Source organism: Meleagris gallopavo, chromosome 7, assembly GCF_000146605.3.
Source record: "Meleagris gallopavo isolate NT-WF06-2002-E0010 breed Aviagen turkey brand Nicholas breeding stock chromosome 7, Turkey_5.1, whole genome shotgun sequence".
Lineage (NCBI taxonomy): Eukaryota > Metazoa > Chordata > Aves > Galliformes > Phasianidae > Meleagris > Meleagris gallopavo.
Window position 1 is genome coordinate 12,102,447 of NC_015017.2, and position 16,369 is coordinate 12,118,815.

A 16,369-nucleotide genomic window follows, 5' to 3' on the forward strand; every position below is an offset into this window, starting at 1 on the left:
TGAATGCTTGTAAGTGTATTTTTTTTTTTCATCTTCAGTGTGAAAATATTTTAGACATTACATACATTAAATACCTTTAACAAGCTGCATGTTCCACATAGCATTTAACTGCAGTGGTTAGTTGCTTGCAATTTACATTTCTTGAAAGTAGTCTGTTATCTGTCTTAATAGGCAGAATTTCTAGTATGGTTGAATTGACGTAAAATTTCAAGAAATGTGTATTTGCATCCAGTGTGTGCTTGTGTGGAGTTTCTGTGGGCAGTCCTTGTGACGATGCCTTTTGGAAAGTCTCTTAAATTTAGCCTGCATGCAGATGGAATAAGATTTTCCACAAAAGAAAGTGGATTTTAGTCATATTGCCTTTCAGGGACAGCTGTTCTGCTCACTTTTGTGGATCTTACTCTGTGTAGTAAATATCCTGACCGATATCTTGCATTCTTCTGCTATCAGCAGTTGAGCTCTGCTTTGCCAGGTGCAGGTTTGGATGTCGGTTCCTCCAGTCTCACCAACCAAGCCCTACTGCCAGAGCCTTGAGGGGATGGGATTGATTTCACTTGTTTGGATTTCTTTTCTCTCAAATGGGGAAGTTGACAAAAAGTTCCTTGCTTCTGTAAGGGGAAACTTAAAGGAAAAACTGAACAAGGTTGTCTTTGCTTAGATTCAGTTTGCTCTGGGAGCAAAACCATCCTTCTGTAAACTGGTGCCTAGTATGTAGGACCACTTGGTATCTCCAGGGACCCCGTTGTTCCCAAGGATAAGTTCACTGCTTTGTGATTTTATTTATTGGTTTGATTTCATCAAACTGAGCACGTTGATGTGGCTTTGGTGGTCCTGTTGATAAGTGCGTGGACATATAGAAAGCCCAGATACATGGGGAAAAAGGTTTCTCAAGCAAACAAAGACAGAGATCAGTCCTGATCATTGCTGGTCTGATTTTTTCCCTCAATAACTTCAGAATTAAACATGCATTTCTCCTGCATGGGTAGCATTGCAGCAAGGGGAGAGCAGCACTGTCTTAAAATCTCCTTACAAAGTAGGTCACCTGTACTTACTTCTCCCTTGCTCCCTTTTTTAAAATCCTCTCAGAATTGGTGCAATTATGGGGAGGTGGCCTGTGTTACCCTACAGTGTTCTTGCAGCTGACTGTGATGAAATCGAGATATCAGTCCGGCTTATCTGTGAGAGCTGCAGGGTTGGGTTTGGATGTTAAAAGTCAAGGGACACACTGTGGGCATTTCTTAGTAACAAGGCTGAAGTAAGTCCTTTCCTGCTGTGGGCATGGGACTGGTGTATGTTCAGTGCAAGAAGCAGGGAGCATGAAGAGCTAGCTGGTTTAGGAGGAAAAACACCACTTGGCAAAGTAAGGGGAATTGGGAAAGGTCAGCAGTTTTGGTTCTTGTTAGAATTTGACCATCTTCTCCACATGACCTTTTTTCAATAAATTTCCACTGAATAGCTCCCCACCCTAGTCTTCACCATTAATTGCACTTTGATTTAAGAGTTTGTCTCATTTGCTGAGACATTTACAGTAAATAAAGGTTAACAGTATAGATTTTTTTTTTGTAACAGCAGGCTCCAGACATTTAAATGTGTCAGAGTTGATGATAAATTGATGTAATCTCTAATAATGACATGCTAAGAAGGCTAAGTGCCTTTAGAATTCAAACAGGTTCTTGCTCTTACCCTTTTCTCGAGCATCCCTGCTTGTTTTCAGCCTTTGGATGTCTGTGGGGCTAGAAGATGGAGGCCAACTTAACAATTCTATTAAATAGACATGTTAAAGTTCCTTTAAAAAAAAAAAGAAATTGCTTAAAGCCTCTTTGTATTTATTTCTTTTTTCTTGCCTCCAGGTCCGATGATGACAATTCGGATGACAGGAGTTCCAGGGTGACCAGACTTTGCACTTACTTTCAGCAGAAATACAAGCACCTCTGCCGCCTGGAGCGGGCAGAATCTCGTCAGAAGAAATGCCGGCACACGCTCCGGAAAGCCTTGCTGCAGGCGGCCAGCAGAGAGCCAGAGCGTGCCGGGCAACTGATCCAGGAACTCCGGAGAGCGACCTGTGCTCGCAGCAGGTGAGAGCATCACCTGCAGTAAGACAGGGCTGGGGCAGGGTGAGGGTGGGCAGGGTTTCTAGCAGCTGAAGCTGAAATGCTGAACTCTGAAACTGGTAGGCATGCTCACAGCAGAACGGCCGTGGCATGAAAATGCTGCCATCAGGGTAAAATAATTGTGGCATACATCGTTTTCTATTAAAAGAGGCATTTTTCAGCTTTGTGTTCTAAAACGTGGATTGTTTGTTCAAAGGTAGCTGGATTCTTTAATGTCTTAAGAGAACTTAGTGGCCCACTAAAATTTATTCTTGCTAATGAATGTATGCATTTTGTCTATCTCCAAATATCTGGCACTTTGCTAAGTTCTACAGAAAGTGTTGAGTTTGGTCTGCAGTTTACTGCTTCAATTCATTTTTTTTTTCCTGCTTTCTTTAACGCCCCCTCCCCCCCCCTCCAGCCTTATCACTTTTTAATTCTCTTCCCAGCAAATCAAACAGTTCATACTTTTTATTAGATTTAACTCAATCTAGCATTAAATGAAACTTGGCAACAAAAATCTTCTAACAGCTCTGAAGGTTACCTTCAGTGGGAATTTTTTCTAGATAATGTCAACATCCCTCCAGCTCTTGGCGAGCTGAGAGTTGGTTGATATGTGTGTGTATAGAGACTGAGTAAGTCTGAACCCTGGTGTTATGTCTTGTGTACCCTCAGTTCCCTTTGATTTCTTGGTTTTGCTTTACAGGGTGTGTTACTATGGGTTTGGGGAAAGCTGACATGAGAGGCAGGCCAGGTATCGAGAGTATATTCTGATGATTAGATGCTCTTGTTCCTGGCCAGTGGGCAGTGGTTCTTGGCAGTGGGAGGGCTTATTGCTGGGGAGGTGGAGTGATGCTGGAATAATTTCTCAAAAGTGTAATATAGAGGTACACAACTAGTTTATGAAAGTACATACATTTCTCCAAACTTCAGCTGCTGCAGAACCCTTGCCAGAACTGACAAACTCTGGGGTTTTTGCTACTGAGACCTTTTATTACATGAAAGATTAAATTGTTCTCAGAAGACTAGGGTAGCCAGGTATGCCTGTCATCACTGCTCTAGTTAAATTAGGTAACTGCGGTCTTTTCATTTGCAAAATGTTTCACGGATAGTATCGCTAACTAAAACTTTGCTCAGTCAAAGTGCAGTTGATGACAGTAATGGATGAAGGCAAGCAGTCAGGCTACAGACAGCTTTTTGTCAACCTAGAAAACAACGTGTACAGAGGTGAAATTCAGCCCTGGAACCTCCAGCTTTGTCTACGTGAAGGTGACAAATGCCTTGAGAGCAGGCTAACACCGAGTGAGCTGTGTAACACTTGCAGTACTCATCCACACTGCTGTCTGGTTGCCTGCTTGCAGCTCAGGCTCAAAGCACCGAGGCTGTGCTGAGGAAGCACTCAGCTCTGGGGATCTGCTGGTGGATTGGGCTGTAGCACGTTGACGAAGGAGAGCTTTTACCCATGTTGAGCACGCTCAGGCTCTGCCACTCCAGAGCTCAGTCTAAGTTTGTCTGAGCACATGCTTGCATGTAAGCTCTGGGGATGCTCGGCATGTTTTGATTTATGAACAGGCTTGAAAATGCACTTGACTGCCCATGTGGGCATACCCAATACTTTGTATTCTGAAAGTTGACTTCATTTTAAGGATCACCTATGATGACACTCGCTTATTGCTATTCTGGGCTCTGCTGCAGGATGTAGTAATATTTACATAGTAATAGCACCAGAGCACCTCTCTTTACAATTAAGGCCCCATCAAATTAACAACAATCCTCTTAATACAGTCATACCTTCACCTTTCATTGACATCTATTCTGTATCCCTGTTTAGAGTGTGGTAGTAGATGTGCACCCATCTGGATCATGGCATACACACACGTGATCTACAGTGTTTCATCCTGCTGTGCCACAGTCAGTGGAATGGTTGTGGTAAGTTAATACCTGAGACTGGGTTTTGGACTCCAAACTCTTTTATGCTTTTGTTTCAGCCCAAGCCAAGCCAGGCAGAGAGATGCAGAACCAACAACCTGTAGTGGCACTTCGAAGGGAGAACCATGCACTAACAAGGCCCTTCCATTCACCAGGCATTGTTTTCAGCGTATCCTCTTAACTGTTTGGAAGTGGAAGTTTTCCTGCTTTAGAGTCGTTCGTTAGGTTCTTGCATTGACAAAGATGTTGTCACAAAGTAGTGAATGTTTGTTAGTGCCTTGTCAGCTTTTAGCTTTTCCTTGTGGGTCTGCAGACAGTGAACATAAGTGGTTTGTTACTGATATCTTTCGTAGTCACACTGTTTTACTCCTGTAAGCTATGTCTGGTGGGTATAAGAAATCTGCATGAAAATGATCATATTTCATGGATAAAATGGTACAAAACACGTGGTCCTCAATCTCATGGCTTTCATATAATGGCTTTCATATAATTTTTGATAGATTCAAGTAGGCTACCTACCTATGAAAGGTTTATGGAAACAAGTTTTCACATGTGGTTGAAAAAGATGACATACGCACTGTCTGGGAAGGTGGAAATCTGTTATTTTGCATTGCTAAAGAAACTGAAGAGAGGGAATCAGAAAGTCCAAATTCTAAATGAGGAAGAACTCCCATTGCAGAGAATTTCAAGCAACATCTGGAAAGATGTAAAGAGTTTTTGCGTGAAGCTCACAGAGGAGGAAGCATACTAGAGGTGAGGTTTAATTCTGAACACTATAAACAAGCAGACCTCTGACCCAGCATACTTAAGAATTCTGCAGTCTTGGTCTTTTTATAGATGAAGACTTAGAACTTTTGTAGGTGAAATTCCTTTTATTGGAGGTTTTGGTATTTTAAGAGAGTAGTGTGTTTCTGTTTCAGCTGCTAGCAGATGTTGGCACCTTTTCAGTTGTTTGGGTTGGCTGTGTTTTGGATCTTCCTTGTGATTTAGAATTCTATTTTATTTTTCTTTAAATTTAAGTGGTTTTGTTTGTGGGTGTATATAGAGTGATCAAGAATAGTAATTTTTGCATTTATACCTGTTTTGTTTTTTTGTTTGCATTCTTCTCATTGGAAACTTGAAACAAGCAGTCTGCAATCCAGATTGCCTTCTGCAGTTTCTTCTTCCCATTTTCTTTTTCTTTTCCTTTACATTTTAGCATTTTAGTATTTTTTTGAACACACATAATGATCTTGAGGGTAGAATCAAACTGAAAACTATTCAAGACAGGAGGAGTACTTCTACTGTTGCTGAAAAAAGCCGCAATGAAATACCTGTTTGATTTGCTTTAAGACTAGAAACATTTTCACTTCTGCAGGGAATTTTTCTGAAGGAAATATCAGTGAGCTTACGTTTAGATTTACTTGACCTTTGTGTCTGATTACACATCTTTTTTTCAGGGGAGCAGGAAGGATCTTCAAGCTTCTTTGTCTGAGTTGTACAGATAAATGCCAAGAATGTACCTCAAAAGATTGAATTAAGAAATAGTCTTTCTTTAATGTTTCAGTATGGATTGTCATTAGTCTGTAAGGAAATAGTCATGTTGACTACACTGCTTCAACTGGTACTATTGATCTATTGATTAAGAATCCAGGAAAAGACTTCTTTTTGCTAAGAACTCATTAGTGAAATAGCTGCTTCCATAAAACTATCTCAATATATAATAAAATCATTAGAGATTCTGCATGAATGCACTTTTTCACTTTAAAACTTGGGTTTGAGCCTTACCTAACTTTGAACTTGAATAACAAAGTTAAGATACTCATTAAAAGTAGCATCCGTGGACAGATAAAGTTGAAGGCTCTGATCTTTACCAGATGGATAAATCAAAGGGCGTTTCTCCATCGTTGCTTTGTGTGTTATTCCTGATTCAGAAATGCACAGATATCTTACTGAACCGTTCTCAGCAGCTCTTCTCAAGTTGCACAGCCAAGTTTGCAGATGGTCAGCAGTGCTCTGTGCCAGTTTTTGACATTACACATCAGACACCTCTGTGCGAAGAACATGCCAAAAAAATGGTAAGTACTAAACCATAATTATTTCTTTGTACTGAGTAAACTCTTGCTTGATAACTAGAGAATTCACAAACTTAAGAGCTCATTGCCTTTTACTTTCTTAAGAGGGTAAAAGATTCCTGGTTAGTGTAAAGTATGCTGTAGAAATCTTTTAGATACTTTTGCACATGAGAATATCCTCCTCTCCTTTATCAAGAAATAAAAAAGTCTTTGTTAGAGATCCTGTGGCCATTTTATTTGGACTCACTCCTGGCCCTTGGATCTGAATATACTATGAGTTATGGTATGAACAGAGCACTGCTTTTCAAACAACTTTGCTACGCAGCATCCCAGGCATTTTCTAGAGGAAGTGTAGATAGCAATTACAAACGTAATGATTTTGCTACTTAATTTACCTTTCAGTGACTAAAGAAGCTGTCTTTAATCCCCTTCAGGGATCTTTGCATCCCAGAGGAAAAGCCTACAACACAGTGAGAGAAGGCACAAATAGAGACGATGTCCTCTACTCTCCCTTTATGCCTTCAGTCTTCCAGAACAAAACTTCTCAGATCATGTGCACCCACTACTGTCTTGCCCTTTCTTCAAGGCAGTAGGCATTAAACTACTGGTTCTGTTTTGTTCTGTTATTGGACTCTGTCTTTTTTCTTGTTTTTGTTTTTTTTTTTTGTCCCCCTCTCTCTAATAATTCTGAAATACTGAGTTTTCTAGGTTAAAATGTGATGGTTTCTGCTACACAAATAGGTTTGTATGGGATGTTTTCCCTTTTCCCAGCTAGTCTTTACTGTGTCTGTCATTATTTACTTCTGCAGCAGATAAAATCCTCTGCCATTCCCAGCACAATGGTAACTGAGAATTGAAAAATGTTTGCTTTATTTTGTAAATGGCCACTGGGCTACTCTTAAAAAGCAGTGAGCCCATAGTTGCTCATACTCTTTACAAATCCCTAGTCCTAGAGTCCTGTCTTTTTTATATGGAAGTGGACAGTTGAGGATGCTGTCTGCAGCTGCTGCACTCCATTATTACCACCTTACCAAAGTATTCTGTCTTTAATATTCACAGGAATGCTACCAAAAGAACAGTTTTGCAGAGATTTAGTTAGGGTTTGTTATGATGGTTTTGTTAAATAACACTGTACAGCCTCTTCTATTTACCATAGCCCAAACTTTGGTGTCTGTGATTTTTTTTTGCCAGAGAGGGAAGAAACAGCTTAATGTTTATGTCTTGCCTGGGTTTAAGTTAGTGGTCTCTCTTGCATTACATATGAACATAATGAGGGGCAAGAAAAGTAATATTTGTTCTTTATTTGCTTCTGCTGCTATTGTTTTGTTCCTGAAGGACAACTTCTTGAGGGGGGACAGCTCCCGTAAAGTTCAGCACCAGCAGCAGAGGAAACCCAGGAAAAAAACAAAGCCACCTGCACTTACCAAAAAACACAAGAAGAAGAGAAGGCGAGGCCCACGCCGGCCCCAGAAACCTATTCCTCCTGCAGTGCCCCAAGGGAACCTCACCATGCCTGCCAGTGTCTCACTGCCAGTAGAGATGCCCCATATACGGTTAGTGGCAGCCTTGCCCCACTCTGTCTCTGCTATCTTGAGTGTTGTAAATAAGTACTGTAGAAAGGTGTGATGTTACTGTGCTGATCAGCATCTGGAGCAGTAAGATGCTTTTGGAGAAATTACATCTCCATGTGACTGTTGGGGAAAAAAAAACAACAGAACTTAGACTCAGTAATTTTAGATCTGAGCAAATACTGAATTTGATGGATAAAATGTGAGGAAATGTCCATTCATAGTTGTTGTCTGAAGGAATCAAAGTCAAACACCAGGGACTAATGGTTCTTTCTGTCCAGGAGCCCCTCCACCCCAGAGCTGAGTGCCGATGAGCTGCCTGATGATATCGCCAACGAAATCACAGACATTCCACATGACTTGGAATTGAATCAGGAAGACTTCTCTGATGTCCTGCCACGGCTGCCCGATGACTTGCAAGATTTTGATTTCTTTGAAGGTATTGTTTTATTTTATTCTATGCTAGTGTGAACACAGACAGTGAATTGAAGAAACAAGTATTTCTGAAGCATGCATTTTGAGGGGCTGCTTGCTTTCCCAGAGAGGCAGTAACTTCTAGACAAGGGAGAATATGTCTTCCCTATTGTTTGTGAGCTCTGAAGTAAAGCAGCCTTTGAGAAGACTGGTGTGTGTAGATGAATGCTTGCTCTTATAATTACTGCTCTGTAAATCCTAATTGGTTTAGCTTTTTAATAATTCATTTTGCATTTTTATTGCCTGTCAGTGTTGCAGTTTAATCAAGCATATTCTTAGTAATGGCATCTTTCTGCCATTGAGTGGGGCTGAAATCACGTTCAATGTTGGTCTTTGATAAAAGGAGAAGAGAGTGAAAATAAGATCCTTAAATACGTTTTTGAAACTAGCTTTTGATCAGCCTGAATTTCAGGATTCTGAAACTCGGTTAACTATCACAGGTAACAAAGAAATAAGAACAGCTTTGAGCTGGAATATGTGATTTCTTTGCTCATTTTCTGACCAGATATGATATCAGCGTATGCATTTTGGTAGAAATTAGCCTAAATTGTACTGATTGTATAAATTTTAGGCTGTAATGCAGTAAGCAGAAAGGAATTTGTTTTATTGCAGCACCGATGAAAATCTTGCTTAAGCATTTTTGCTTTAAATCCAGTGAGAGTGGGGGGCACCTTGTACTACAAGTTGAAGAGGAGGAAGGGAGAAGGAATTCCACAGGGAGGAAGGCTTTAGTTTCTAGTTTTTCTTACGCTGCTTTCGTAGTCAACACTGGTGAAGGAAACTTTCTCTGTACCACAAGCCATTCTGGAAACTTATACACTGTTGTTCTGTACCCCTGCATCCTTCGAGTGCTGGGGGCTGCCTGAGATGAGTGCTTAACTTCTGGTGTCACTGTTTCTGCAGGTAAAAATGGAGATCTCCTTCCAACAACAGAAGAGGCTGAAGAACTGGAACGGGCCCTACAGGCTGTAACTTCTCTTGAGTGCCTGAGTACCATTGGAGTACTTACACAGACAGATGGTGTGCCAGTTCAGGAGCTGTCAGATAGAGGGATAGGGGTGTTCTCTACAGGTGCTGGAGCTCCAGGAATGCAGTCCTTGAGTCGAGAGGTTAACACGGATCTGGGGGAGCTGTTGAATGGGCGTATAGTACATGATAACTTCTCCGGTCTGGAGCTGGATGAGAACTTGCTCCGCTCTGCTACCTTGTCCAACCCACCTACGCCCCTGGCAGGGCAGATCCAGGGGCAATTCTCAGCCCCAGCCAACGTCGGCCTTACTTCTGCCACTCTGATAAGCCAGAGTGGCCTTGGGGAGAGAGCCTTCCCAGGACAGTTTCATGGACTTCATGATGGCAGCCATGCCTCCCAGAGGCCCCACCCTGCCCAGCTGCTGAGCAAGGCAGATGACCTGATCACCTCACGACAGCAATACAGCAGTGACCATTCACACTCCTCACCCCACGGAAGCCATTATGATAGTGAGCATGTGCCGTCTCCCTACAGTGACCATATCACATCCCCTCACACCACATCCTTTTCTGGTGATAACCTGGCAGCTACCTTCTCAGCAGAGATGCCCATGATGGCACAGCACTTGCTCCCACCTCAGCTGGATGTGCCACTTAGCGGGGTGGTCAACCCCAGAACTCACTGGGGAAATCTTCCTGTCAATCTTGGGGACCCCTCTCCGTTTAGCAACCTTCTTGGTGCAGATGGACATCTCCTGTCCACCTCCCTGTCCACACCACCTACCACCTCGCACTCAGAGACCACACAGCCTGCCTTCGCCACTGTGACCCCCAACAGCTCCAGTGTGCTTCCGGGGTTGCCGCAGACCAGTTTTAGTGGCATGGGTCCTGCCTCCGCTGAACTCATGGCCTCCACCTCCCCTAAACAACAGCTCCCTCAGTTCAGCGCAGCTTTTGGGCACCAGCTGAGCTCCCACAGTGGCATCCCCAAGGACCTGCAGCCCAGCCACAGCTCCATAGCTCCTCCCACAGGCTTTGCAGTGACCGGTGCCACCGCTACCAGTACCAATAACGCATCTGTGCCCTTCACCACCTCCAGCTGAGCTTGTCTGCCTGGCTCTTTGCAGGTAGATGGGGGACCTGTGTTTTCTTTCATTTCTTCCTTTATTTTTTTTCTGTCCTCTCTTCCCTCCCTACCCCTTTTTTTTTTTTTTTTTTTGAATGAAGGGGTTAAAAAGAAAACCCCAGCTTCAGTACTGACCAGGGTTAGCCCTCTGTGAACCTTGCTGTAGCGTTCACATGTGCTTGTTATGCACTGGTGCTCATTTAGTGCAGGCAGGTTCACTGTTCCCCAGTAATTCTTTAAGGATACAGCACAGTTACTGGATGTAATTGATCTTAGTAGTAAGACCTAGCAATGGGAAGATACCTCAGATTACGGATGCATGTTACTGATTCCTAGGGTTTGGATCAGTGCTTGCCATCCCATTAGCATCTGGTAGAAAGTTTTCCAGTGGGCAGAAGTCTTTTTATTATTATTATTATTTTTTATTTTCCCAAAGGTAGCATCTGGCATTGAAAACTTGGCTGCGCACATTGAATTGAGAATAGTGCACTGAAGTCCTAAAACAAGACCATGGTTCAAGAATGAGTTTGACAGCTTGTTAAGATAGTGTCTTGATCTCCTCTGTGTGCGTGTGTGTGTGTTTGGGGTGCGGGAAGCAGCAGTTCTTTTCTGCTTTTGGTGAAGAAGTGGAAAAAATGGGATTTGTCCCCTTTTGGATCTGGTCACTGTTCTTAATGCATGCTGACTTTTATTTTGATGATGATGATTTTTAATTCATTGAGCAGCAAGGGGAACAATTGACTGGTTGCCCGTAAATTTGAAGGCTGTTGCAAAGCTAACCCAGAGGAAAAAAAAAAAAAAAAAAAACAAAACAAAACCAGAAATGTTGAAATCAAATAATGGTATAGTGAAGATTCCTGTGCAGAAATTCCCTTCCCTGCTGAATTACTGTGGCCTTGTAACATTGATGATTTGCCTTTTCAAGTGTGGCTTTGTCCCAGACTCCTTGCCTGACAGGCTGACAGGTACTTTCCAGGTGAAACTGGAAGAATTCAATTGGTATTCTGCCCATCCACACAAGTCTAGTTCAGGCCCTTTGGTAAGTTCCAAACGGATGCATTTCTCAAATTGTTTCTGCCTATTGTGATTTTTGTTAGCTTTTTTTCACACCAAGCCATATTGTTTTTGGGTTTCTTATGGAACTTGATGCTTTTAACGTGAAGCTGAGTGTGTGTGTGTGAGGAACTAGCAGGTACCTATTAGCAGTCATGGCTAACCAAAAGATAAATCACTAAAGGAAAATAGGTAAATAAGAGGTTTTTTTGTTTCTTTTTTGGCAGGACAGTTTTGCTTTTACTGCCTACCTGCTGAAGACAGTGTTCAGACTCTTAAGTAGTAATTTCAGAGTAATTTCAGTTCTTATAGAATGGAGTCCATTAGCTTTTAGGTGTTTTTATTTTTTTATTTTGTTTTTAATCCAAGGGATAACAGCAGCAGAAATCCAGAGGTGTTTACATGTATGTCTTTACTGGAAGGGAAAAAAGGAATTTGCTTGCGACTTTATAGGGCTCAGATTTGCTACTATACTTTGATTGTAAAAGTAACTCCTATTTCATTAGTATAACACGTCTCTACTATTCTTGACTTGTTTCTGAGATGCAAATGAGAGAGAATAGAAAAACCCACATTTCAATCTCCGACTGTAGAAGAGGGATTTCCTTCCACCTTAGTGTAATGCATCCTACCTGCATATATTCTAGTCTCATCCAGGAAACTGAGAACCAAGCACATGTGATAGGGAGGCCTAATAAATTGTTTGAGCAAGAGATCTTTGAACTAAGTTTAGTTTCTATAGAAAGTCATTTCGTTAGCAGTCAGGCCCACATCGAACTCTGACCCAAATCTCCTTTCATCTTGCTAAAGAACAGAGTTTAAATGGGAGGGGTCTTGTCTCCTTACTATCATAGCAATCATACTATTTCCTTTTCTTGAAAGGTTTGTCCTCCTTAAACTTAAAGGAGTATGGATGATGTGTATGTCCTTTATGAAATTGCAAGTGTATGTGGGTGGAGGAAACAAAAATGATTTTCATGCTTCTGTTGTTATGAAGTCCTTATTTCATACTTGGTAAAATAGATCTTAATAATATAACGCAAATATTTTTTAAGTGGTGATTTAAATATGTTTGTAACATTTAAATGTTTTTAAATCATGTAAAAAGTTGAATTGAAGCCTATGAAATCCTGCTTGTGATTGTCCTGCTGATTGAGGAATGCCCAGTGGTATTGTGAAATGAGGCAAATCTGACAAGGCATTTATTTATTTTTGTATTAAGTTCCCCACACTTTGTTGAGGAGACAACTGTTTGATTTGCAAATGATTTTCCTTGTGTCCATATTCTTTCTTCATGTTTTGGATGACTGGCTGAAAAAAAGTGAAGAATTAGTATACCAAATGGTTAATTCTTTAATCTGCTTGTGTATTTGTGTCATTTTTAGAGGATGTTAATTTTTATAAATTGGTTTCAGGACTTTGGTCTTGAAATGATTCTTGTGCCCATCAAACTCTCTAATGAAGCTGCAGCTATTGCAGAGTTTAATTGCTCCACATTACATTTCTCTTTCTTAGCAAATGCAGGGTGTGAAGCCGGGGGAGGAATGGAGGGCCAAGTTCAGCTTGCTCAAATTGGCATAAATTTCAGAGGAGTTCTTTGGTATAAGGTCACTGTGAGTTTGTACTGGTGTAATTCAGAACAGAATCCAGATCCTGATCTGAGTGTTATTTTAGTCAGGGAATTTCAAAAGCTATCAAAGTTATGCAGGTTCATAATTCTCATTTGAAATGATTGACCATTATGGATCTGCATTCCTATAAGGCAGCTTGGACATCAACTCTTCCACCACTTAAACTTCAGTTTTGTATATCCTTTGATGACCTTTTCCTGACAAGTGATTAGGTAACATTTTTCAGTGAGCAAACTAAATTTGCAGTAAACTGTACTATTAGAAATGAAGTTGTTCATATGCATTGGAAGTAGGAATCCCTCTGTCCTGTCTGATAGAGTTCTGAAATGGGCCACCGTTCTTGCCTTCTCCTGATTCACCTCCACTGCCAGCCTGACGAGAACTTAGGAGAACTGATCTTAGGTTTACAGGAGGGTTCGTACCAGTAGACTTCTACACCTGCAGAGCCCATTGAATTCAGCGGATCGGTGTCTTACTGCTGGATATGAAAGATCCCATTGAGGACCTTGCGCAGCCAAAAATTTGGCACCTCTTCCTCTGGGAAGTGTTGCAGGTCTGGAGAGGTAGTCCTTGTGTAATTCCTGAATAGCATTCACCCTCTCTCGCTGAGGTTTTTGAATATCATCTCCTTGTACAGCAATTAGCACTCTAATCGCCCTTTCACCAAAGAGTCGGTGTAGCAATTTCAGTCCATTGATTTGAGTTGGTCAATATCTGTCATGCCCTTTACATATGAATGGATGGAATAAAGCTAGTTTAACTTAAAAGTTAATTTCCTTACATAAGATTTGAGTTGTAGAGAATTGAGAAAAGAATTAGACCTAGAATAAAGTACCATTAGGATCGTTTTTTGTTAATAGCTGCATCTCAATAATTCTTTGTACAAAAGTATAAGAATTGACATAATGACACATAACAGTGTATGGAGGCTGATAGGAGCAGCCTGATGGTGGCCTGGTGTGTAAGGTGTTCTGTTAGATACACTTTCACTTAGGAAGATTTTAGGCCAACTTCGAGGGGAGCCATATTCACTTAGATACCTCAAGGCTGATTTGTTCTTAGGCCTTGTCATTAACTGATAGAAAAAGATGCATCTGTGATGCAAGAAGATAGGAAAGATGCCATTTTTTGTCCCCTCCAGCTTTCCATTTCCTCCAGGTTCTTGCTTAGTTCTCTTCTCGTTGGTAGCAAGCTTCTTTGTGTCTTTGGACATAAAGGTCAGTGAAACAATTACATCAATAATGCTGAAAGGTAGCACAGATGCAGGTCTGCCTCATACACTACAGTCTGCAACAGCTAGGCTTCCCACTTCTTTCAGCAGGTTAGTGAATGAGGATTCACAGCTCTTGTTTGAAAACATTAGAATGCATTGAGAAGCTTACAACCCATTAGGCAAAAAGCAGAGATGGTATTGGAAGTACAAATTGTAAGGGAAGAAATGTTAAAAGAGGAGCTGGGAATGAATTTGCAGGTTAGTACCCACATTCAGTTAGAAGCACTATTTTGTTGTAATCACAAGTACAGTCTAGGGTTGAATTGGCTTGCCAGGGAAGGTGGGTCTCAAGGAATAATACCCTGTAGAGGTATCTTCACTGAGAAGTTGTCCCTATTGATTAAGTACACATGCTGCTGGTCCACATCTGAAGCTCCAGCTCCTCCATGGTACTGTAGCAGCATGGCTGTTGCATTTCCCTGTAGGCATCAGCAGGACCAGCTCCCTGGTACTGAATCTTTCAAGTGGTGGAAGGCAAGGCCTCAGCAAGGGGAGTTTTCAGCAGGCAAACAGTAGGCAACTCACCTGTGGTGATTCTTCTGATTCTTCTGCAGTGAGGCATTGTGTGGGTGTCTGGACAGCTTTCCTCATGGGATGTTTCTTTTTGCCTTTGAATTTTTGCCATGACATGTAAAGAAGTCTCCTATGCAGGCCAGTTGCAGCATCCTCTGGTGGCGGAGATACTAACTGAAGGAATAGGTTTGGATCTTCTGAGTGATATTTAGTGCTGGGGTGTTGTGGGCTGCTCCTCTTACCCCTCTACCCTCCTTTTATTTCCTTCCCTCTGCATTCTCCGTTATTCTTTCTTTTAGTCTCCCATTCTCAGATAGTTCTCCAGGGTAAGTAATGCTAAGTAATGCCAACCGTAAGTCTTCTGTGGCTTGGTCCTGAGCGAATGTGGCTGTGAAACACAAAGAAGGAGAGATTCCTGCATTTCATAGCATACATCTGGAGTGCTAGAATGACAGTGTACTAGACGTAAAATATTTCGCAGCTCAGTGAGTAGGGTTTCACAGCACAATGATAGGTTGGATGCTGAGGAGCACACACATCAGCAGTGAATGTGTAGGCTTATAGTGAACATTTGCCTTCTCACAGATTTTTCTTGTTTTGAGAAGTGCATCAGTAGAAAAACACAAAAGTTATAGATTATTCTCTTGAAAAGCTGCATGAAGAAGCCCAGCTAAAAGTAAAGATGGTTGGGGGAAAAATTGACATTTGAACTTACTAAGCTTAAATTCAAACTTCAGGTGACTCCTAGTCTGTGAGAGACCTTAGCTCTTTCAGCTAAATTATTGGGAATGAAAAGCCTGTGGAGAAGGAGGAATTGTAGAATGTTATGTCTTGGAACAATTTTCTCACCCATATCTTCATCCATTTAAACACAAACCAAAAAAGTGACTCAGTTCTGGGAGCTTTTCCTTTGCTGTTCTGCTACTTGTCTCCTGGTTGTTGGGTTCTTTGTTTTCCCCTGTTGTATTCTGCTTCCACACACTTGTTCTCTGGCCCCTGTGGAATAGGGTGGCAGTGGAGCATGAAAGAAGTCAGTGGGCTTGGCTGTAGATGGACATCAGTAGAGAAGGCTTTCTTTTTCCAGCTCCTTATAAGTGTTGGCATCTTTTCAGTCTTCCCTGGCTCACAGAATTTAGTTTGGAAGTCAACAGGTTGAAATTCAGGCTTTTGACCATAAAACTGTACGTAGTTGATGAGGAAAAAATGCATTCCTTGTGCTCCTTCCCCTCCCTAGCCCCCAAGCACACACACAGTGAGATGCACAGAGTACGTGCGCGTGCACTTGGTCCAGCAGCACTAACATTTTATCTGCTTCCTGTCTTCACCAGCCGGCGCCCACTGAAGTGAGCTCTGGGTGGGTGATGTCCCCAGGTATCCTCTGGAAAACTTTAACTTTGGTGCAGATTGCTCTAATGTAGCTGACTGACATGGCATTTGCTTCTACTTTGGAGTGGATAATTTACCCTGTAATGACTCTAACCTGCGTTCCAAACAGCATAGTTGGTCCCAGTGAAAACAGATTCATTCTGAAGTGATGAACAGTTGGGTTCTCATGCAAAATATCTACACATCCTACCAGAAGGGGTTGAACCAGTTTCTCTGAACAGTGATTACCTTCACTGTACAGTTTTGGGTATGTCTCAGGGATTCCTTGTGGAAATAAGGGCAGTTAACAAAAAAAAAAAGAAA

General features: G+C 41.7%; 1 protein-coding gene across 4 annotated transcripts in view; it reads left to right on the plus strand.

The window, feature by feature from the left end:
* INO80D (INO80 complex subunit D) overlaps positions 1-16,369 on the plus strand; it is a 38,917-nt gene extending 22,548 nt beyond the window's left edge. For 3 of the 4 annotated variants that reach the window (XM_010713503.3, XM_010713504.3, XM_010713501.2), the window contains 6 exons: positions 1,851-2,075; positions 4,079-4,188; positions 5,943-6,076; positions 7,409-7,626; positions 7,923-8,080; positions 9,019-16,369. In XM_010713503.3, coding sequence (XP_010711805.1) covers positions 1,851-2,075; positions 4,079-4,188; positions 5,943-6,076; positions 7,409-7,626; positions 7,923-8,080; positions 9,019-10,187 — 2,014 coding nt within the window. In that variant the 3' untranslated portion in view covers positions 10,188-16,369. The remainder of the gene's footprint in view (positions 1-1,850; positions 2,076-4,078; positions 4,189-5,942; positions 6,077-7,408; positions 7,627-7,922; positions 8,081-9,018) is intronic. The other variant, XM_010713502.2, reaches the window with a different exon arrangement.